This window comes from Podarcis tiliguerta (genome assembly GCF_965153285.1).
Source record: "Podarcis tiliguerta genome assembly, chromosome: 16".
Lineage (NCBI taxonomy): Eukaryota > Metazoa > Chordata > Lepidosauria > Squamata > Lacertidae > Podarcis > Podarcis tiliguerta.
Genome location: NC_139549.1, coordinates 39352367 through 39374806, shown reverse-complemented (window position 1 = coordinate 39374806; position 22440 = coordinate 39352367). Strand labels below are relative to the sequence as shown.

The window sequence follows — 22440 nt, the reverse complement described above, 5'->3', positions numbered from 1 at the left end:
CCGGGACTGCATCATCAGGCCACGCCTCCTCCCACCTTTGCAGCTGGTGATCTTGTCAATTCATAGACGGGATCCCCCAGGGTCATCAAGTCCATGCTGAAGCTGTTTTCAGTCACCTCCATCTCACAGAATCTTAGAAGTGTAAAGTTGGAAGGGACCTCATCCTGCAACTCCCTGCAATGCAAGAATCTCAGCTGAAGCATCCATGACAGATGGCCATCTACTTAAAAACCTCCAGATCTGAAGGGCCTTCCTTTTTCTTGTCAATAACGTGTTCAATCTCACTGTCATTCTCATCAAACCAGTCCTGGTGTTTCTTGGTTTGGTATCCAATAGTTTGTTCACAGGCTGCAATAATAGAATTTTTTAGGTTGGTCCAGTGTTCCTCAGTGTTATCAGGGAACTCTGAAAGCAGGTGGTCCTTAAGAGTCGTTTGGAAGCAGTCCCACTAAATGGGATCTTGAAGGGCTTGAGTGTTCATTTTGTGCCTTAGTTTCCTTCCTAGGTATAATCTTGATAGCCATTGGTGGAATGTATTAATCGGTGATCTGTCCAGCAGTCATCATCATCATAGCTCTGGTAAGGAGCACATCACAGCGATTTTCTGCTCTGACAATTACATAGTCTAAGAGGTGCCAGTGGTTCAACCGAGAGTGCCTCCATGATGTTTTAAATGTATTTTTTTGTTGAAAGTGTGTTGGTAATAACAAGATTGTGAGCTGCACATATAGTAAAAGGTAAGATTCTGTTCTGGTTGCTGTTGTCAATTCCTTCTTTCCCAATAGTTGCAGACAGCTGGCTACAAATTGAAATCTCACCCAATTCTTGCATTAGAATCACCCAGGAGGATAATTTTATCCTCCTTTGGCATCTCTGATAGGATGGCATCCAGCTGAGAATACCATTTTTCTTTAATGTCTTCATCGACATCCAGTGTTGGTGCATAAGAGTTCAGAATAGTAGCCTGTTGGGTTTGGGCAAGTTTTATTTGAAGGCTTGAAAGTCGCTCATTAGTGCTGGTAGGGACTTCTGACACAAGATTGTTTTCGATTGCAAAGCCTACTCCATGTCTTCAATGTTCTTGTTCAGGTAGACCAAGAACATTCCAGAAGAATGTGTAGCCTCCTTTTTCTTCCTTCAGTTGCCCCTCTTCTGCTCTTTTCTTGAAGCACTGCAATATCGATGTTAAAACGTCACAACTCTCTTGCAATGATGGCAGTCCTGCATTTGGGATGCTCATTATCTGTGTTATCCAACAGTCTGTATATTCCATGTTCAAAAGCTCTATTGTCTTTTATGACCACTGGTGACCCCATTGGGCCCGGTAATCCAGTCAGGCAAAAAGGGAGGCAGACTATGTTTAGGGCACCTTTTCTAGCCCCTCCCCCTATTTGGGGTGAGCTGCATGTGGATCCTAAACAGGACTGCTCAGTCATGCATACAGCTGCCGAACTACTGAACTGCCTCATTCCTTGAGTCAGAATGACTGAATCTGTATCCACTGCCCATGTGCCAGTTCATGACTAGGGGCTTCCAGATTTCACAGTACTGCCCGTTACCATTTGTCAATCACCATGAAAATTGTTTGGGCTTGGGATGGGTTATTGGAAGATGCCTGTGCATGAATTTGTTTTATGTGTGTAGATCAGTGCAAGCTGACCAACACACACAGTCTTTGCAGTAAGGCTCTATTCCGATGGATTCCTATCTGCTGCAGCCTTCCTCCACCCTCACAGCTGTTGTAACATACCACTTGTTATTATCTGACTGTTCTGCTGTTGAGAACTTCTTAGATCATTCTTTGTCTAGCTCCTCCCCTTTGACCTTACCCCCTTGAGAGTACGAGAATCCTGATGGCTTCGCTCACAAGGGTCATAGGAACATGCAAGCCCACTCACCACGACAAGCGGATGATCCAGCGAGTGAACCCACTGGACCAAAGCAGGGCCAAGCCCTTTGACATCTGATGCCCTTTTAAAATGTGCTGTGTAAAGAGGAATTACTGGGTTGCCTTTGCTTTCATTTTTCTTGTGTTTTCCATTTTCCATATTGTGATTTTAAATTGTGAATCACCCTGGGATCTATGGGTATAGGTCAGCATAGGACAAACAAACAAACAAACATGTAACACTGAAGTTATGCAAATTAAGTGTGTGATTCAGTTTACTGGTGCCAAATCAAGTACATAAAGAGTCCTCTTGGATCAGACTAACGGCTCCTCTAGCCCTGCATTCTGTTCTCAAGCAGGCAACCCACAAGCAGTGCATGAGCGCAACGGCCCCTTGAGGTCCCCAGCAGCTGGTGGTCAGAGGCATCCGACCTCTGAAAAAGGGGTGAAGAGCCAAGCAGGGCACTCAAGGATAGTCCCTAATAAATCCCACCCCTCTAGTTTCTGAGATTTCACCAAGGATTGCTGATAGACTTTAAAGTTCATCTTCACAGTCTTTGGACCTAGAAGCTGAATAGAAAATAAAATTCACAGGATGTTGGATTTTTCTGAATTTCTGTGCCTGCCCAGGGACAATCAGGAATCTAGTACATAAGGAACTACTAAGGATTAGGGGCATGACCAACATGACATAAGGATTAGGGGCATGACCAAGGCCATTCTGTGTTTTTGTAGCTGATGTGGAATTTGAAGTGAAATTTCCAACACTAAAAAATATGCAGGTGCTGTGCAGAAGATGCTCATGGATGGCTCAGTTCAAGATACTGTGTCCTTTGGTATCAGAGGGGCCATTTTCAAGAAACTGCCGGACTCCAAGTCTTGATTAAAGCATATATTTCATGACATATCAGTATATACATCTATAAAAACTAAAGTCACACAATAGCATTCAGCCAGTTTTCTTCATGCTGGGTATACTCTGTTCCGGAGGTAAGACAGTCTCAATTTGAAATGACACAAATTGGTTCTTCTTCAGCTTTTTCAGGGCCTGATCTTCATGAGTATCAAAAACACCATCCTCCATTTTGTAAGTGAGAGACGAGAGTCCTTTTGTTTTCCTCTTCATACTTTTCTGTTCCTGTTTATATGCGGCAGCCATGTTGGCAATAACCTGCGAAGGACAGGATGGGCCTAGTGTTCATGTACTCATTTAGATAACTAACCCACCCTACCCAGAGGGCTCAGGGCCTGTAACAGCAGCTTCAAATTCATTTTATTCACTCCCCCCTCCATTCATTTATCCCACACTTCTTCCATGGATCTCTGGATAACATAGTTTACCCTCAGAACAACCCTTTGAGGTAGGCTAGGCTGGGAAATAAGGACTTGCTGAAGGACTGCCATTCAGCTGAGTGGGAAATTCGAACCCAGATCTCCCCACCATTATCTGTTAAAGTGCACTGAAAAAAGTGTTCATGATTCAAGCAGGACAGATAAGTAAGACAGTTCCAAGAGCTGAACAGGAAGGTGGATGGGAGAACAGAGTAGGAAGGAACGTAAAAATGTTGACTGCGATTATTTAAAAATGGAGTGTTTTAAATAGAAATAGAAATTCATATTCCCGGCAGTGGGAATCAGAACAAAATATCACCATCTCCACTCACCATGCCACATTGGGTGTTGTGGGACTCCAACCCCCATCAATTTCAGCTAACACAGCCAATGGTTAGGATTGATGGGAGCTGGAGACAAACACATCTGATCAAGCAAATTTTTCTGCCCCCTTAAGTCACCTCCTTCACCAATTTTGGTGGCATTTTATTTTATTTTGCAAAGTAAAGTAAACATTGGAGCAAGGTGCCCTGATAGGAATGCAAACTGTCCCTCCTCTGTCACCAGATCATAGAATAATAGAGTTGGAAGGGACAATCATTGCACAGATCAGGAGGGAGAGGGGCTGTGTGCTTTGTAATACGTGTGTGTGTGTGTGTGTGTACGCACTGCACAAAAGTGTGTGCAAGACTATGTGGTGGCCACACCCACTGTTGATATTAGCCTAGTGTGAATTTGGGCTAATGGCAGGCACCCCTCTTACATGCAAATGCGGTGAATATCTGGCAGCCAAGGCACTTACAATCTCTTTCACTGCATTCTGTTGCTCCTGAACAGCAGCGGTAAATGACGGGAGGACGCTGGTTTGGAAGGGACTAGCACCTTGCTCTTTGGAGGAGTCCTTGATGCATTCAGCCTAGAAACAATGAAGGTGAGATGTGGGGGGCAGGGGGGGATTTGGAACCCAAGTTGGCAAATGACTCAACACTGTGGCATCTGGCTGACAGACCCCTGCTAATACACCCCCCCCACCGGCCTTCAGTGAGGATTTGATGCCACTGTTGTTGCTGCTGCTGTTTTATTTGACTGTGGTGGCCTTTGGCCAAGAGCTGTAATATTTGGAATGCTTTGTATCACTAATTTATTGTTTTTACAATCGGTTGGCAAGACTCAGGCTGGCTTTAAGAGGTGCAGCAGAACGAGCTGGTTAAGTGCTCAATGATAGAGCACATGCTGCATTTGCAAAAGGTCTATGGCATCTCCAGGAGGGGCTGAAAAGACTCCTCTAGACACAGGGCTCATCCACACTTCTTTGTCCCATGATTTCTAGGCAAGGGTTGTGGGTTTTTTGTCTCTCCGTCCTCCCTGGGAAAACCCACTGTTTGCTGTTCCTCACTCCTTCTTCCCAAAGCACAGTGCCTGGCTTACCCAGCTTTAGGAAGGCAGCATCAGGGCTTGGGGTGTTAAATGTTGCCAAGGGCCACCAAAAAAGGCCTTGAGGGTCATAGCCCTCAGGCCGCACATTGGACTACTCTGGTCTGGGGGGAGCTGTCCACAAGCAGGACAGGATGGCAAACAGCCCTCTTCCTCCCTGTATCCCTTGCAAGTCGTATCCAGAGTTTTAACCTGGAGTTTTAATGGCTTTACATAAGAACCACAGACAGAATTGAATTTGTTGAGTCTGGTTGGCCACTGCACAAGACAGGATGTAGGACTGGAGAAACCTTTGGCTTGATCCAGCAGGGTTCATTCTTAAGTTCACTGCACAGAGGTGGGGAACTGCTGGCCTGTGGGGGCCTAATCTGGCCTCCCCATTTGACCCACGAATCCATTTTGGCTGTGCTACACCCACCTGTGGCTACTGCGTTCTGCAGTAGAGAGGCCCTCTGCAAATTCCACCTTATCAGGAGGTTTGTTCTGCACAATACAAGAACCAGGCTTTTAGCGTCATGGAATTCTCTCCCATTATGTACTAGCCTGGCATCACCTTTTCAGCATCTACTGAAGACCTCCCCTTTCCAATAAGCCTTTTAAGGGGAGAGCTTTCCCAGTCTGCATTTGTACTGGAATTGTTGTCAGACGTTTTAAGTGTTACTTCATTTGTGTTTGCTGCTCTGAGCTCCTTCAGGGGGCAGGAAGGGATACACATTTAATAAATAACAAATAACATACTGATAAATAAATTGTGTCATGGGTGGGGCTGCAGCTGAGCCAAAGGAGCTTTTGCAGACACTGACCATCAGATTACATAAGATTATCACTACTTATGTAGCTGTGTGCATGGCATCAGACTTGGCCCAGAATTGCCAGTTGCTGAGGCTGCCTTGAACACAGAGCAACCCAAATATAGACATTCTTTCACTTTTGTAAGTTATCTATTGTTGCTTCAGGATTTCTGTACACCACTTAAGAGAATTTTTAAATATATTAAATGGTATAGAAATTAAATAATAAATCCCGTTCCACATATTTCACACATCTGATGAAGCAGGGGTTCTTATCTAGGAGCGCTGATTCCCTCCATGACCCCTGCCCCCCGTTAAACCTCTCTTGAAGCAGTTTTCTGGATTTTACTTTCAAACAGAGAGTTACCTCTGAGGACAGGCAGACGTATCTGTTATACAGGAGGAAAAAGGGGGTGTACTTGGTCACAGAGCTGACAGACGTACGGAAATCAAACAGAACCGGGTCAAGAGATTCATCCCACTCGCTTGGTTTCTCGTTCACAACATTGCAGAGGGAGGATTTCAAAAGCTCATTGGTCCGACTGTCCAGGACTGTGCAGTTGACTGGGGTCAGAATCTGGGAGATGTTCCATCTTTCTGATAAAATTCTGGTCACCTGCAGGCAGAATGAAAACCACTTAAAGCTGGGTGCACATGTCCAGAGCTTGCTTTAGTTTTTTGTACCTAGAAAATATTTCAGCCCAGGTTTGAACTCTGTATTCACTCTGAGGTTTGCAAACAAATAAATTTAATAAAAGTTTCATCACTTAGAAATTATAAAGACATTGCTTAGAAATGCCAATGATTCTATGGTATATAAATGCCTTAAATAAATTTTGGTTTCCTGAAAAAGAGCACCAGCCAAGTTGGGGGTATGATACATAATTATATAAATGTCAAGATGTGGGGATCCTGTGGCCCTCCATTTATTTTTGTCTCCAACTTCCACCATCCCTTCTGGTTGCTAAGAGACTTCTAGCTGGAAGGATAAATGCTCACCATCCACTATGCACTATGGTTGGAGAACCTCATGGTCCTGGCTGCAGCTGAATGTATTTCATGTGTGGATGCCTATCTGGACATTTGGAGGGTTTGAGATTAACTTAAATGTTTAACTTAAGTTTCTATATACTGATGGCTCATTCTTAATTATTCACCATGCTGGCTGGAGATGATGGTAGTTAGAACCCCAAACTTCTGGAGAGCCAGACGTTTCCCATCCCTGCTCTAGTGTGTCCTCCTCTTGCAGCTATGAAGGTGGATGTGTAAAGGCTTCTATTTTTTGCTCTTTCCCCTTGCTATGAGTATAAGAATTGTTTTGAAGTGGTGACATGGTGTTATGCCACGGTTGTTTTACTATATTGGGCTGAGAGGCTCAGTGTGTTTGTTTTCAATATATTTACAAGTGAAACTGTCAGTGGTGACAAAGAAACACTGTGGCCAAAAGTCCTCCATGCCTGTTTATTCTAGTGAAAAACAACACCAAACCTTGCCTTACGTGAATGTTCATTCTAGTGATGCATCAAGATGCTTGTTTTTAATTTTTGCAGCTACAATGCTTTTTTAAAATAAGAACTTGAAAACGTGTTAAATACTTTATTATATCAAATATTCATTTTTAAAAATTGCAGCCTGCTTTTCCCATGTCTCAAAGTGGCTTTGTAAAAAAACAACAACATACAAAATTTAAAAACATAAATTAAAACATCAGAGAGCAGTTGCTCTTACATAGTTTTTTATGGTTGAGTTTTATCCCCTTGAACCTTTTCCTTTACTCTGGGTTTCCTGAAAACAGGAATGGCCTTCATGCTCTTACAAAGCTGACATCTGACCTACCTCTTCACAGAAGTCCCAGCTCAAGCTGCAGAAAATATTCTTGGATGCCCCGAACCTAATTAATAAAAGGCATACAAAATACATCAATAGCAACAGTAATACAAGACACAGAGTTTTGTACTGGCATACAGTACAGAGGCTTGAGTGGGTTTCTATAAATAGGATTGAAACATTTGCTTCCCATGAAACGCTCTCATCTAGGAATGGGCAACCTGTGGTCTTCCAGATGTTGTTGGACTACAACTTCCATCAGTCGGTGCAGCCAGGATGGCCAATGGTCAGGGATAGTGGGAATTGTAGTCCAGCAACATCTAGTGGGTCACAGGCTCTTGCTCCTTGCTCTTGCGCTAATCCAGCAGGCTTTAAGATGCTGCTTTTGCACACAAAGGGGTGGAAATAATAACAAAAAGATAACCAACATAAAAACCATTCACAAATACAATGCTGAACAGATCATAAAGGTTATTTTGTCATGCTGGTTTTAAGCTTTCTGATTGACTTTTGTGGCATATCTCAGCCGCCACCAGCATGCTGCCCTCCAGATATTTTGAACTACAATTCCCATCAGTCCTGGCACCACATGACCATGCCAACTAAGGAAGATAAGAGTTGCAGCCCAAATAACCTGGAAGGCAGCAAGTTGGCAAAGGCCAGTGCATTTTAAGGTGTGAACTGTACAAATAATAAATAAATAGCACCTCCAGAACAGGATCCCTGACCTGCCTGAAGCAGGCATGTGCAGAAAACGGGTTGATTCTGATTCTTCTCTCTCTCTCTCTCTCTCTCATGCACACACACACACACACACACACACACACACACGTCCTGAGGAGATCCTGCAACATCCCGGCCCTCTCCTACCTGTCTTAATAGTGAGTATTTTGCTATTCAGCCCACTTATCACCTACATCAAACTAAAAATCAGCACAAATGGAGCACACCTGTAGAATAAGGAGGCGAGGCCTTTGGCCACACACAGAGCGTCCCTCTTCTGCAGAGGGATGGCCTCAACCCACTTCGTATAGTAATCAGTTACGGCGAGGATGTGCGTCTTGCCCTGGACAGACTCTGGGAAAGGTCCTAGGAACATCAAATCCAAAACAGTCAGTCAGTTGTCATGCTGGCATCACAGAGGGCAGGTGCTATTGCAGAGAGGTTAGTGACCATCACTTTGGAGGTTCCATGACAAAAGCCCAGCCTCCGCCCCCTGCACGTATGCCACACCTTGCCCCACACCTTTGCACTACTCTTGGTTTAGGTTCAAAATTAAGGCTATGGTCTTTGGCTTATAACATGCACCATTTTGCTGAAACTCCAAAGGTTTTGCAAACGGTTGCTATCTCCTCTCCTTGTCCATTCAGATAAAGTTCACAGATACACACCCCATCAATCAAAGAGACTGTGCACAAACTAATAAGAATGATAACAGAGGCCAGCTGGAATGGCAACCACATCTCAGCATCACAGTGAAGGAACTAGGCCCCAATGCTGAATGAACTGGCATGTACTGAGCAGGGTCCCATGACTGAGGGGTGGGGAAATGTCAGGCCCTCTAAAAAGGTAAAGGTAAAGGAACCCTTGACCATTAGATCCAGTCGTGACAACTCTGGGGTTGTGGCGCTCATCTCGCTTTATGGTCTGAAGAAGCCGGCGTACAGCTTCTGGGTCATGTGGCCAGCATGACTAAGCCGCTTCTGGCAAACCAGAGCAGCGCACGGAAATGCCGTTTACCTTCCCGCCGGAGTGGTACCTATTTATCTACTTGCACTTCGTGCTTTTGAATTGCTAGGTTGGCAGGAGCAGGGACCGAGCAACGGGAGCTCACCCCGTCGCGGGGATTCAAACCGCCAGCCTTCTGATCAGCAAGTCCTAGGCTCTGTGGTTTAACCCACAGCGCCACCCGGTAGGCATCTCTTATCTGGCCCTCAGGAATCTTCCCCTTGGCTATGCTCCACATCGTTCTCTTTTGTGTGGCTGGAATGTGTCCTTGAAGTGTGCTAAAGCCTCTTGCTTGCCTGGATGGAAGGTGCAGAGATGTCGAAACCTCTGACTTTTGCATGGCTGGAATATAACCTATACTGGACAAAGGTAAAATTAACATCTGTTACTCCGCCTACTTCTTGCCTCTGGCCACACCCACCATTGGCATGTGTCTTGGAGGGAATGTAGCCCTCAGGCTGAAAGGGTTTGCCCACCCCTGCCATGAAGGGTGCAATGTGTCTCTGTAGAGAGACGTATTGCCTGATCCCTCACTTGCCCAAGGTCCATGCTATATTCATGAGACATCCTCCATCAAAGCCAGCCAAGGATCCAGGAGAACTCAATGCTGCACCTCTTTCCTGAAAATCCAGGATAAGAGTGCTGGGCGGAAGCAGGGGGGGTGTTGAGAAAGAAGGAACAGAGAAAACTAGAGCCTTTAACAAAGATGACTTAGCAGAAAAGGCACTTAAGAGTGCGAAACTGGGACCAGAATCTGATATGAGGGCGACAGCACAACTGAGCAGTGCTGCAGCTGTGTTGCATTGAGAAGGCCCCTGGTTCAGTCTCTGACATCTCTAGCTAAAAGGACCTCAGGCATGAGGCTGAAGAAACCATGGAGACACGCCATCAGTTGGAGTGGACAGCCACCACCAGGCCAGGTAGGACGGGGGCCCACAACCGACCCCGGCCTGTCTGTCTGGGACTGATGGGAGCTGGAATCCAACACTGTCTGAGGGCTGCAGGTTCTCCATCCCTGGCATAAAGGCAGCTTCCTATGGTCCCATGACGGGCATTTCCATAGCCCTGTAGTGTAGGGTTGCCATATTTCAAACAGTGACAAATCCGGACAGCTTTTTTCCGACAAAGTTGTTGAGCTATTTTTATGCCAAATCGGCAAAAACGACACAGCCCTCATGGGTTGCCATAGGTCAGGATCTTCCCGGACATTTTTGCTGAAGCTGCTGCCAACTGCAGTATTCTGGATATGCCTGGGAAATTCCACACATATGGCAACCCTACCATAGTGCAGATGTGCATACAGATCCCCCACCACAAGCACATACCATAGACATCAAGTCCTAGAACTTCCCAAGGCGACTCCACTTTGACAGGCCGGGTTTTTTTCGACAGGCTCTTGTTATGCTCTGTGTTTTGGCAGGTTTCACACATCTTGATCTGGGGATGGGGCAGGGGAGGAGGACAGAGAGGGAAATAAATCAATAGGTGCCTAGGATTTTGGAGAGGTAAGGGTGTTCCCAGCCAGACCATGCCAACCACTTTGCTGGCATGAGAACAGTAAATGAAGGTAAAATCTGACAAGGAAACAAATCTAGCCCAGCTCCTTTTACTTCCAGAAAACTCTGGGAGGTTTTCTGAACATTATTTACCCAGTCCACCACGTCCTTGACAATGCCCAGCCAGTAGTATCTGCTCTGAATCCGGTGCACTGTCTTCTTCTGCCCAAGATGGTTCCCAATCTCGGAGAAGTGGCTTTCGAGGAAGACCTGCCGCCGCCTCTCTGGATCAACCACGACTTCACGTTTTTCCTCTTTCTTTGGACCCACATAATAGAGGCAGCCCCCTGTGGGAGGATGACAGAAAAGCCTAGTAGTTCAGAAGGGGTCATGCAATTGGTTCTGGATGGGGTCTCTGAGAGATCAGGTTCATAGGTTGTTGGGTCCTTCTGGAGTTGGCTCTATCTGTAGAAGCACAGGTGTGTCTTTTGTCAGCTTAGGCTGGTACACCATCTACAACCTATCTGGAAGCAACAGATCTTGCCTCCATTATTCATGCTCTGCTTACATACCAGCTGGACTACTATAATGTGCTCCACCTGGGGCTGCCTTTAAAGAGTTCCAAATGCAGCAAAATGTAGGAGCCCAGATACTTGTACAGGCTAAATGCTTGAAGGGATACCCAACATGGTGCCCTCAAAACTTCATTGGACTACAACTCCCAACAGCCTCTGCCAACATGTCCAATGATTGGGGATGATAGTAGTTGTACTCCAGCAGGCCACTAATTGGCTATCCTTGGTTCAAAAGAAATTACAGAGATTCTGTACCAGCTGCACCTGTTTCCTATTCATTCAAAATGCATGTTTGGGAGGAGGCCACCTGAAGTTCTGCTGTCTCTGTACTTCCCTGTGCTCCAAGATCAGCCACAGAGGCTCTCCTTGTCTGCCCACTAATAAGGTCAGTTAGGCTGATGGACACAAGAGATGGGGCCTTTGGGGAGGCTACTTGGACCTACGGCACCTACCTTTTTAGGAATTAATCTCTTTCCATTTCCAACTCTATTGAGGAAATTCAAAGCTGTTAAGGCTGCAATCCTAAACACACTGGGGAGTAAGCAAGCAAGCTCCATTGAGCCCAAGGGGAATTGCTTCCTAGTCAATGTGTGCAAAATTGTGTACACTTTGCAATTTCATGGAAAAGCAACTCATAAAACGTGCACAGTGACATCATGTTACTGTGGTTTTGAATCACTGCATCTTTAGAGGTCCCCATTCCCTCATATTAAAGCCTTCAAGCGTAAAGAGAGGGTGATTGGTCAGGAAAATAAATCCGCTTGGGAACCTGAATAGCTTTGGATAGTCTAGATTCAGTTTCAATAGAAACTGGTCAGGAGTCATCCCCGCTGCTCCGGCGAAACTGGACATTTTAAATGTCTTGAAGCAGCTCTTTTAAAAACAGCAGCCATCCAGTGACAGGAGCCTGGCTGGGGATGCGCATGTAGCAAAAGCCTTGTTTGTTTTGTCTTCTGCTCTGCCCCCCCCCCCCGTTACCTTCCACAATGAATTTCTGAGCGTAGCGCTTCAGGTTTTTCCTTTTGATGGAGCAGAAACTGTGGGGGAAGCAGCCCTCGGACAGCAGGCGGAAGATGTCCTCGAATTTGCTGGTGGGGCTGCAGGACTCCACCACTTCCTCCTCGGCCACCTGCAAAGCGGAGTCCATGCTGGGGGCTGGGACATGTCCCGGGCATCAGCCCCAGGGCAGGACGGGCTCGAGTCCACGGCAGGCGGAGGCAGTTCAGGGGCTCAGTCCCCAAGCCGGGAAGGCAGCCACCCGGACTTGTTTCAAGGAGACACGAGAACGCGGCTAAAGGGGCCGTCTGAAAACGCCCGCCTGCATCGCAAGGCCTATCGTTACCCCTGCCCTACTGAATTGCAAAGTTGGAAGGCATCCTGGGGGTCATCTAGTCCAGCCCCTGCAATGCAGGAATCTCAACTAAAGCATCCGCAACAGATGGCCCTGCAAGCTTTGCTTGAAAACCTTCAAGGCTTCTGTCCTCCTACATCCCTCTTCAGACTTCATGGCGTATCTCCTCCACAGGCTCCTTTTCTGCAGGGCTGCGAGGAGCTTGGGGTACCTTCCCTTATACAGATATTTGTAAACCTGCCTGTACCTCTCCTGGGGCTCAGCCTGGACACCCCCCCCCCGCCGCCCACAGCTGTCAGGGATCCAGACACGCCTTCAGGAAACGAACAAGTTAATTGTTTGCCACAAAGGAAAATGACGGAAGGTTGCTTGCTCCAAATGTTCAAATGCCCTCTGCGCTTTCAACTCCTTAAATAAGGTTGCCAATCTATCCCACTCCCTGCACTGGGTCAGGGCTCCTGTGCCTTTAACAGCTGTATGACCAGGCTGAGATCCAACAGGTACAGTTGTTCCTTACATGACAGGTGAGAAAAGCTTTGCATGTTGCATTCAGCAGAAGAAGCCTAACAGATGCAAACAGTGGCGGCCCCTTCAAACCTCTTACTCAAGAGTAGTCTTGGACTAAGTGGAGCCTGCAAGCCTTTGTAGTTGCCACTACTCAGTGGTCTGCTGATCTTACTGCCCTTTCTGCATTGGAATGCCTGCTTGGACAAATTGACTGTTTATATTAATTTATATGTTTAACTTATAACTGATGAAATATTCTTATTGTTAAGGTAGGCTGATGATGCTACTGCTGCTTAGTTGTTATGTTTGCAAATTAAAAATAAATTTAAACACTTGAAAGAAAGAAAAAACGAGATAATCTTGTGGTGCCTTAACAAATTTATTAAGGCATAAGCATTTCTGGATCACTACACTAGATGCATGAAGTGTTACCCTGAGATATATATGCATATGACTGGAGGGAAATGTTCTTTCGCTTCTAACTCTTAAAAGTTTGCATGCTTGTACATTGCTCGGTGAAACTGACTATCACAATATGCTGTAGTGGTCATTAGGTGGTTTTGAAACGCGATAATTCAGCTGTCACTGGCCACCACAGCCATATGGAGCATCGCCATGTTCAGAGGCAGTGTCCTTCTGAGTGACAGTCAGGGAGAGCAACAAAAGAATAAGAGGTCTATTGCCTCTTGGTCAACTGGTCAGCCACTGCGGTAGACAAGTTGCTGGGCTATGCGGACCTCAGTTCTGATCTGGCGAGCTCTTTTTAAATTCTTACTAGCCACGTGACAGTATAGAAATGGAACCTCCATATGCTGGCATAGCCTACCCCACAGTGGGGAACAAACTGCTGTGCCATACGGCTCTATTGCCTTCATGCCCTGCCTGTGCGCTTTCTGAGGGCGCCCGATAGGCTACTGTGGGGAAACAGACAGCTTGGGTTTGGGGCGATGTTTCATTCATTATTCCTTCCTACAAGTCTCAGTGTAATTTGTCGACTCTCCCTTAAGGAGAGCGCTCGTTTCCTACCGGGGCGTTTTCGCCGACGGACCCGTTGCCCCTGGAGATGTGTTCCGTTCCTCTTCGGGGTCCGGCTGGAATCATGGAGCCCAGCGGGATGCGTCCGAGGCCAGGGCCGTTCCTGGCCTGCGCCTGCTTCTTCACCGACAACCTGTTCGTGCCGCGGTATGGGCTTCACCTCCGCTACCACGGGGATCCGGAGCAGCTGCGGAGGGATTATGGACCGGTAAATACATAGCGCCGTGGACGTTCTCTGGAGAGCAGAGACTTTATACACGCGCACCCTCCTCTCCCATCGTTAATCCGGATTGGAGTCATAATTCCCTACACGCAACGAAAGCAGGGGCGGGGGGATAGCACGCTTATTACCTGACTTCTAACAATGCAGTGCTAACTCAGAAGTAAGCCCCATTGGATCCAATGAGGCTTACTCCCAGGTACGTGGGGAGAGGATGGCAGTCTCAATTCGCACACTTTAGGGAGTAAATCCCTCTGATCCCAGTGAACTTTTTTCCTGACTAAAAAGTAAACACGTTTAGGATTGTACTGCAGAGCTGCTTACAGTTACAGTACTGTGTTTTAGAGTTTTAAAAAAGTTCTGAGAATGAAGCAAATACAATAGCAAGAACATATAAATAGTAAGCAACCCCCTATGTTGAAATGGCCATAGTAAAGAAACATCTTCACAGGGCTTTCTTCCAGGTTAAAAGAAAGAGGAGAATTGGGTTTTAATCCTATAGGAAGTCCTATTGAGCTGAATGGGGTTTACTTCTGAGGGAGCATACAAAGCCTTCTCCAACAGTGTTTAAGTACAAAAAATGGGTACACATCAGAGACTACTGTTGCTTTAATTTTATCCAGACTGGTGTGCCTTTTAAAAACAAAAAACCCTACTGTATCTGGAGAGGTACAGAAAGAGGTCATGCCTCTGGCCTATGTGAGTCTTGTGGGTTAATTTCAGGGACAGTCCCATGCTTGTATAGACCATAGCGGCATTGGTGTGGAAGGACTGGGACTGTAAAGTATAAAACAAAAACGTGTATCACACATACAAACTCAGCATCGCTCTATCCTACAGGTATTAAGACAACGGGGCTGCAGAAGCGTGGAAGAATTTGAGGCAGTAGTCCAAGAGGTACTGTACCTGGCTTTGATGTGAGAGAACTAACAGTCTGATCTTGTGTACATGCTATACTTTATGCTTTGCTTTTCAACCAGGTTTGGCTACCAATAGCTACCAATTAAAATTCACACAGATGTGTAATGGAGGCAGGGGAGAGCCGCTGCTTCTGGCCCCAGGTAGTTGGTGATACAGGTCAGGTTCTCAGCTCTTCTCTCCAGAGGAAGTGGGTAAAAACAGTTACATATGGTCTCAGGATTGGCTTTGCAGTAAATATGTAAACAGCCAGAGACAGCCTTTGCATTGATATGCAGAATATTCCAGTGATATAATCCAGGTTTCAGAGCGCTCTGTAGACTGCAGTCCTATACACAGGGACCTGATAGAACTCATAGGGTTTGCTTCTGAATAAAAGCGCACAGAGGTGGGCTAAACATGTATAAATAATATTGATTACACAGCCCTGGCATTTCTGTTGCTTAAATATGGAGCCTGGACCTATCCACCCAAACATGGTGAAGACCAGAGTGATACATCTCCATAAGCTGCCTTGTACTGAATCAGACTTTTGGTCCACCTAACTCCCTACTGTCTACACCAGAGGTTCAGAACCCATAGCCTGGGGGCCTAGATGGAAAGATGTATATCCAGGCACATCCAACAGGTAAATCGTGATCTACTGGTAGATCACTGGACGTCTGTGGTAGATCACTGGTAGATCACTGGCTCCCCCCAAAGAAGCTCAACAACTTTTCCTCCTCCCTAAAAATCTCAACCTTTGACCTGAACCCCCCAGAAGGGGGTAGATCACTGCCAGTTTTTAACTCTGTGAATAGATCACAGTCTCTTGAGAGTTGGGCACTCCTGTACTAGACTATGTAAACACCTGACTTTTGCATGGCTGGAATGCAGCTTCTTGTCTGATCACTCACTTTAGTCTCTGGTCTGGCCCATGACTGCTATGTGGTCTCAGGAGGGTTGCCCATGGGCTTAAAAAGGTTCCCCTCCTCACCTCTGGTTTACATTGACTGACTAGGCATCGAGCTTAGAATTCTTTGCATGTAAATCAGGTATTCTACACTGAGTTACAGCCTTTCAGCTTCAGAATGAATTTTCCTAGGTTGAAAAAGAAGTCCAGAGGAGAAAGGAATTAGAGTACCGCTCTAGGGAAAGGAAAGCAATAATTTCCCAGAACTACAAGCCGAAGCATCCTCAACTGTATACTTTACAGGTAAATAACTTGTTTCTTCTATTTGCATGCAAGTCCATAGCTAGAGATAGTTTAGGAATGGCCTCTACTCTGGTGACATTTCCGTACAACAGTTTAGCAGGAGGGTCGGAGTCTATACTCCTGCAAGTTGGTGCAGACTTGAAGATACTGGATAAAACGGGACCTGCATACTCTTAACACACTGGCTAATGTTGGTGCTGATATACTGTGGTTAATGGGGCACAGTTAATGGAGAGGGGTAAATTTTGATTTAATATTTGTATGCTGCTTTTTCAGTAGCAAGGTTTATTCTCAATGCAGCTTAAAACGACAACAAAACATTGAGGAAAAAAATCACACTTTTCCTCCATTTAATAATATCAACAAAGGCTAATGTATCAGCAAAGCAAAACCAAAACAGTTCAGCAAAAAATAAATTAAAAAAGTGCAGATTCAGAATTCAGAATTGTTCATTAGAAATGGTTGCTGAGTAGTAGCCCATTTTCAGCTGACACCATTCCTCTGGGAAGGGGCTTCCTCACTGGGGACAAGACTCTGCCTGTACTTTTAGCAGCACAAATAAGAAAAAGAGTTGTCACAAGCGTTGTCCAAAAGCAATTCTTCTATGAGGCACACAGTGCTGATCTTACTCAGCCCTGCATGGAACTTGCATCCCCTTTTGGGAATTTGTCCTGGGCGGGGTAGAGTGTCATGTAAAGAGAGGTGCACACCTTTGCAACCCCACTCCTCCTCCTCATGGTTAATTCTGCGCCAGCCGCCATTATTTACTCTGTCCAAGAACAAAATTAAAGTTGAAGCACATTAAAAGCAGGTTAAATGGAGGTATCTTATGTGTGTGTGAAAATAATTTTTTCCCACCCTCCTCTCCTCTTCCAATTCTAGGAATCATTTCTTGCACCAGAATTTTTAGAAACGGTCAGATACTGCACATCCAAAGGTGCTGATCTTCAAGGCCTCTTGGACCGTGTGGAATCTATATCAGGTGGGGAGACTGGGTTAATTTATCAGCAATATGTGTACATGGTAAGGGGCTGCCCATATTAATTATTTTTGAAATATAGGTTAAGCATATGTGCAGTTTGTATTCTTGGAGGGAATTAGTGGTATACATATTACCTTCATGTTTAAAAAGATGCCCAGAAGGTGCTGGCTTTTAAAAGGTTGTTTCCTACTCTGCAAAAGGAAATGACTGCGTGCCCCATGTTGTCGAAATGGCCTCTTTGGTTTCGGTTTGAAAAGATGCAGGAGAATTTTTTTTTACTGGTTTTTACTTTGGAAGGTTCCCATTGTAAAAATGTTGCAAATCACAACATGGTCTGTCTCCACAGTTGGGGGTAGCATGTTTCTGAGTGCCAGTTGCTGGAAATAACAAGTGGGGAGATTACTGTTGCATTCAGCTTCCCATACATTTGCTTGTCCACTGTGAGAACAGAATGCTCAATTAGACGGGCCACTAACCTGATCCAGCGGAGCTCTTCTTATGTTCTGTTCTTCTTAACATAGATGATCTAGCCCAGTGCACTCTGTTTTGACTGGCAAAGGTTCTCCACAGTCCTGGGCAAAGAGGTGTGTCTATCCCAGACTTTCCAATTATAATCATTTTAATCAGTGCTTTTCTTCTAGGAAAAAAGGTGCTGGTATCCACCATGAAGTTGTTACAATCAGTGCCACACTTTTAACCAGTGGTTTTCTTCTAGAAAAATGGTGCTGGTGCCTTGAGTACTCTAAGAAAAAAAGCACTGGTTTTAACCAGAGATGCCTGGGGCCTTCTGCATGCAAAACATGGTCTCTGCCACTGACCTAAGGCCCCTACCCATTAAAGAAGAACAGAGAACCAGCTTTTCTTCACACTTACAAAAACCCCACCACCACCCTTCTCATTCTGGTCGCCAGGAGGAGATTTTCTTCCACTACAGATGATTAAGCAAGTGGCTATGTGCTATCTTCTTCTGATTTTATTTTCCATCTTCCCCACAACAGATAAGAGAATCTACCGACTGCCAGTGTTTGCCAAAGAATTCTGTCAAGCTTTCATTGAGGAGCTAGAGAACTTTGAACAATCTGAGCTACCCAAAGGGAGGCCCAACTCTATGAATAATTATGGGGTAAGAGTCACTATTTAGGATTGTACTGTTAGACAAGTTGCTTTCTCTTGACAAACCCGCCCCCCCATCTGTAGTAATGGGGTTAATAGCAATTACAGTCTTGTAGTATAGATCACTGTAAGGATCACAAGAAAATAATCAAGTAGTTTGAGCCCTCCAAAGTGCTAGGTGAGAAGAAGGAACATTGTTCCATGCCTGGTGGACTTGCGAAAAATCTAAGGCATGCTGGGGTATGATTCATGAAGAACTTTAAAAAGTGTTAAAAGTGTCTTTAAAAAAGAAACCAGAGGCATATCTACTAGGTCTGATATACCTCAAAATAAGAAAGGAATTTTCTTATATGCCACAGCAGCTGCCAGGATTGTATTTGCCAGTAAATAGAAGAGCGAGACAATACCTTCAAAAGCCGACTGGCTATACAAACTAAGCGAATTCATGAAAATGGCAAAGCTAACTGCTTACATAAGAATGCAATCAAACCAAAAACTTAGACAAGAATGGCGATGTTTTGAAGAATATATGGATAAACACTGTTCCAAAGAGAACATGTTGATATGCTTAGATTAAAAGAGTAAAGTGAAACAAAAATCATTAATAAAACGTGTTAGAAACGAAATAAAAGGTAATACCTTAAAAGATTGCAATGTATGACATCCAGTCTAAAATATACAGAAGTCAAGATGGGGGGGGAGGGAAGTTGGGGAGGAGGTGATGGGTTGTCACAGGGTTGGGCTCGATTATTATATGTGTAAGTTGTAGTTTACTTTTTGTTTGTCTAGGTATTTCTTTTTTCGGCATTTTGTACATTCTAATTAACAAACAAACAAAGAAAGAAAGTGCTAGGTGAGTGCTAAGGTTATTATTATGCTTACCTAGACTCACCCTGTATTATAATTAATTTATATATTATAATATTATTATTATTTATTAAAATTGTATACTGCTCTTCATCCATAGATCTCAGGGTGGTTCACAAGATAAAACTGCAATATAAAAAGACACAAAATACATAATAAAAATAAGAACAAAGCCAATAATCCCCCCTCCCACAACACATTTAAAAGGACAATGGAACCAGGTTCCATTCCTCTGCTGGGATAGTTAAGTCAGTAGAGCATGAGACCCTTGATCTTAGGGTTGTGGGTTCAAACCCCATGCTGGGCAAAATATTTCTGCATTGCAGAGGGTTGGACTAGATGACCCTTGTGGTTCCTTCCAATTCTATGATTTGTTGATCTTAAAGTCCTTACTGGGCAAAGAAGCAAATCTTTACTATCCAAATTGAGAGAATGTAGCATGTTAGAAAATGGAGGACAGTTTTTAGCCATCGCAAGAACCTGACCACTGCAAAATGCCCTGACCCTTCTGCAAAAAAATGTTTATTTTGCATTCTGTTTGGTTCCCCTTTAACTCTTTCTTTTGCATGTTCATCTATGACCCACTGCAGGTTCTCTTAAACGAACTTGGGTTGGATGAAACTTTCATCACCTCTCTGCGTGAAAAATACCTACAACCCCTCACAGCTTTGCTTTACCCGGACTGTGGGGGAGGCTGTTTGGACAGTCATAAGGCCTTTGTGGTGAAATATGCTTTGCAGGAAGACCTGGATTTGAGTTCCCACTATGACAATGCGGAAGTGACTCTCAACATTTCCCTGGGGAAAGAGTTCACTGAGGGCAACCTCTATTTTGCTGAATTCAGAAAGGTGCCTCTTCTTTTAATGGCTTACTTTCACTTTATTATGCCTATTATTCACTGCCACAAGATGTGTTAATGACTTTAAACAAAAAAGATGGGGTAAACCAACTCTCATAATCCCTGATAACTGCCTGGGGCTGATGGGAGGTGGATTCCAAGAATACCCAGAATGCACCATGTTGGCTATGCACAGACCCATGACAGTTACATAGAACTTCCATGCATAGCTGCAGTATAACTCTGCTTATTGCTGCTGGGGTCAAACAACAGAGAAAGCCTGCTGCCTCCCTCTCCTGCCCTGCTTGGAAATTTCCAGAGGCAGAGTGGTCCCTATTGAATAAGTAATGCTAACCTCAATAAACTTTGGTCTAAGGTTCCATTTAATCCAATGGTGAGAAATGTGTGGCCCTCTGGATGTTGCTGAATTCATTCATCCCTGACCATCCCTGGGGCTGATGAACTTTGGGATATACCAGGTCTTTTCAGAAACACCTAAGCCATCCACCATATCCCAGCTTGCAGCAGTGAGTTTCTCATGTCAAAAGATGTGCCGTGTGAAGAAATCCTTCTATTTGTCTGATATGCTTTGACCCAAAGCAGTCTCATTTTACTGGACCATCATGAGTCACAGAGGTAGCTGCTAACAAACAGTGGCCTGGAAGACAGCCCTCTCTGTGGAACCCCTAAGTCAGTGGTGTCCAAACTTTTTTCAAAGAGGGCCAGATTTGATGAAGTGAAGGGCCATGAGGGCTGACCAAACGGCCAACCAAAGTTGATAACCTTTTTTTAGGATTGAAGTTGTTGAGGTGTTTTTAGGATTTTACCCCAGGAAATATACTGCCACAGGGGCCGGATTAGGCCCCCAAAACGGACATTGGACATGCCTTCGGTATGTTTTTCTTCTTACAAAGAAGCCTGCTATCTCCCCCTCCATCATCCCACTGGCATTGCATCCTCCCACAGCCCCCACCCCAAAATGCCTGCTGCACCCCCAAGGATTTTTACACTCACCTGGACCCTTGCTGGGAAAGAGGCGAGGCACAGTGGGCAGGGGTGGGGCGACCGGGCTGCTTAAATCACGCCCCTTTTCCAACGGAAGCAGCATGGGTGGGGTCAGTATCCAGCACCCCCTTCTCTGCTTCTCTTGAACTCTTTGACTTTAACCTGTGGAACTCTGTCCCCAGAGAGGCACATCTGGGGCCTTCATTAGGAAGCATTCAGCAAGTTCTGAAGATGCACCTCTTTACCCCCTGGCTTTTCCTACCTAAATGTGTATTTTTGTAATTTAAATCTGTTTTAAACTGTTTGCAATATTGTGCCTTCATTGCTTTAACCTGCCCTGGGACCTTTGGGTGAAGGGCAGGTAATAAAATTTCAACTACTACTACATGTATGTGGAGTTAAGGAGAGTACAGCTGGTCTGGATTGTCTTGAAGGGGAGAATGTCTGGACTTCAGCCAACTGAAAAACAGTGAAGATTGAAATTGCTATGAAAGGGTTCTAAGAAGTTCAGTCAGACAGTTCCTCAAGTACTAAATATGCTGCATTGATCACCTGATTTATAGAAGTGTGAATGTTGCAACTGGAGCTGTTCGACAGTGGAATGGACTCCCATGGAAGGTGGTGGTTTCCAAGCAGACGTTAGACTGCCTCCCGTCATAATGCTTTATTTGCGATTCCTGCATTTCAGGGGTTGGAGTAGATGACCCTCAGAGTCCCAACTCTTCAGTTCTATGATTCTAAGTAATAATAACTTGTGGTCTTTCTTATTCCTTTTCAAGGACAGCAACCCAGTGCCAAAGTACATCGAAGTTGAACATGTTCCCTTCCATGGCTTGTTCCACCGGGGAGGACAAATTCACGGGGCGCTGCCTATCGCCTCTGGGGAGCGCTGGAACCTGATTATCTGGATGCGATCGTCCATTGTCCGGAATCATCTTTGCCCCATGTGCAACAGAGAGCCTGAACTGGTGCAGGCAGATGGATTTGGAGATGGGTTCACCAGGAATTCTGACAATGTACAGCCTGAGACTCTGGATGTGTGCTCCTTAACCTAGGGAGGTGATGTGCGGCAAATCCCGTGCCTTGATTTCACTGAAGACATTGCTAGAGGGGCTGATGACAATACTGGCAGTAGCCCCCAAGCTGTTTTCTGTAGGCCAAGCTGAGAGATTGTGTCATACATTAAAGCCATACATTAAAGGCATTGAACACACTCTGAAAAGGTAACTGAAAAGGTTATGCAGAAGCACATGCCACAACAGCTAATCAAAACACTATGGTTGTGATCACAGATTGTAAAAATCAGCATTTATCCCTAAAAGACAGGTGTCTGTCTTG

General features: G+C 45.1%; 1 protein-coding gene and 1 long non-coding RNA gene across 4 annotated transcripts; both read left to right on the top strand.

Moving 5' to 3' along the window:
• Positions 1-155: 155 nt before the first annotated feature.
• LOC310666929 lies at positions 156-2793 on the top strand. The gene is made up of 2 exons (XR_014506113.1): positions 156-579; positions 2624-2793. It is a non-coding gene; the product is annotated as an uncharacterized lncRNA (long non-coding RNA).
• A 10131-nt stretch (positions 2794-12924) lies between these two features.
• OGFOD2 (2-oxoglutarate and iron dependent oxygenase domain containing 2) lies at positions 12925-22311 on the top strand. 3 transcript variants are annotated; one of them, XM_083418342.1, is made up of 8 exons: positions 12925-12946; positions 13937-14172; positions 15025-15081; positions 16187-16297; positions 17180-17279; positions 18278-18402; positions 19850-20107; positions 21882-22311. In XM_083418342.1, exons 1-8 carry the CDS (start codon positions 12940-12942, stop codon positions 22155-22157), a joined length of 1170 nt encoding a protein of 389 aa, XP_083274468.1. In that variant the 5' UTR covers positions 12925-12939; the 3' UTR covers positions 22158-22311. The 3 variants fall into 3 exon arrangements, with proteins under 3 accessions (XP_083274468.1, XP_083274469.1, XP_083274470.1); XM_083418343.1 differs by lacking the exon at positions 15025-15081; XM_083418344.1 differs by lacking the exon at positions 19850-20107.
• Positions 22312-22440: the final 129 nt, after the last annotated feature.

Coding starts and splice junctions, on each gene's coding strand:
- OGFOD2 (XM_083418342.1), top strand. Junction 16,298..17,179: donor CTCAACTGTATACTTTACAG/GTAAATAACTTG, acceptor TTCCAATTCTAG/GAATCATTTCTTGCACCAGA. Junction 20,108..21,881: donor ATTTTGCTGAATTCAGAAAG/GTGCCTCTTCTT, acceptor TTCCTTTTCAAG/GACAGCAACCCAGTGCCAAA.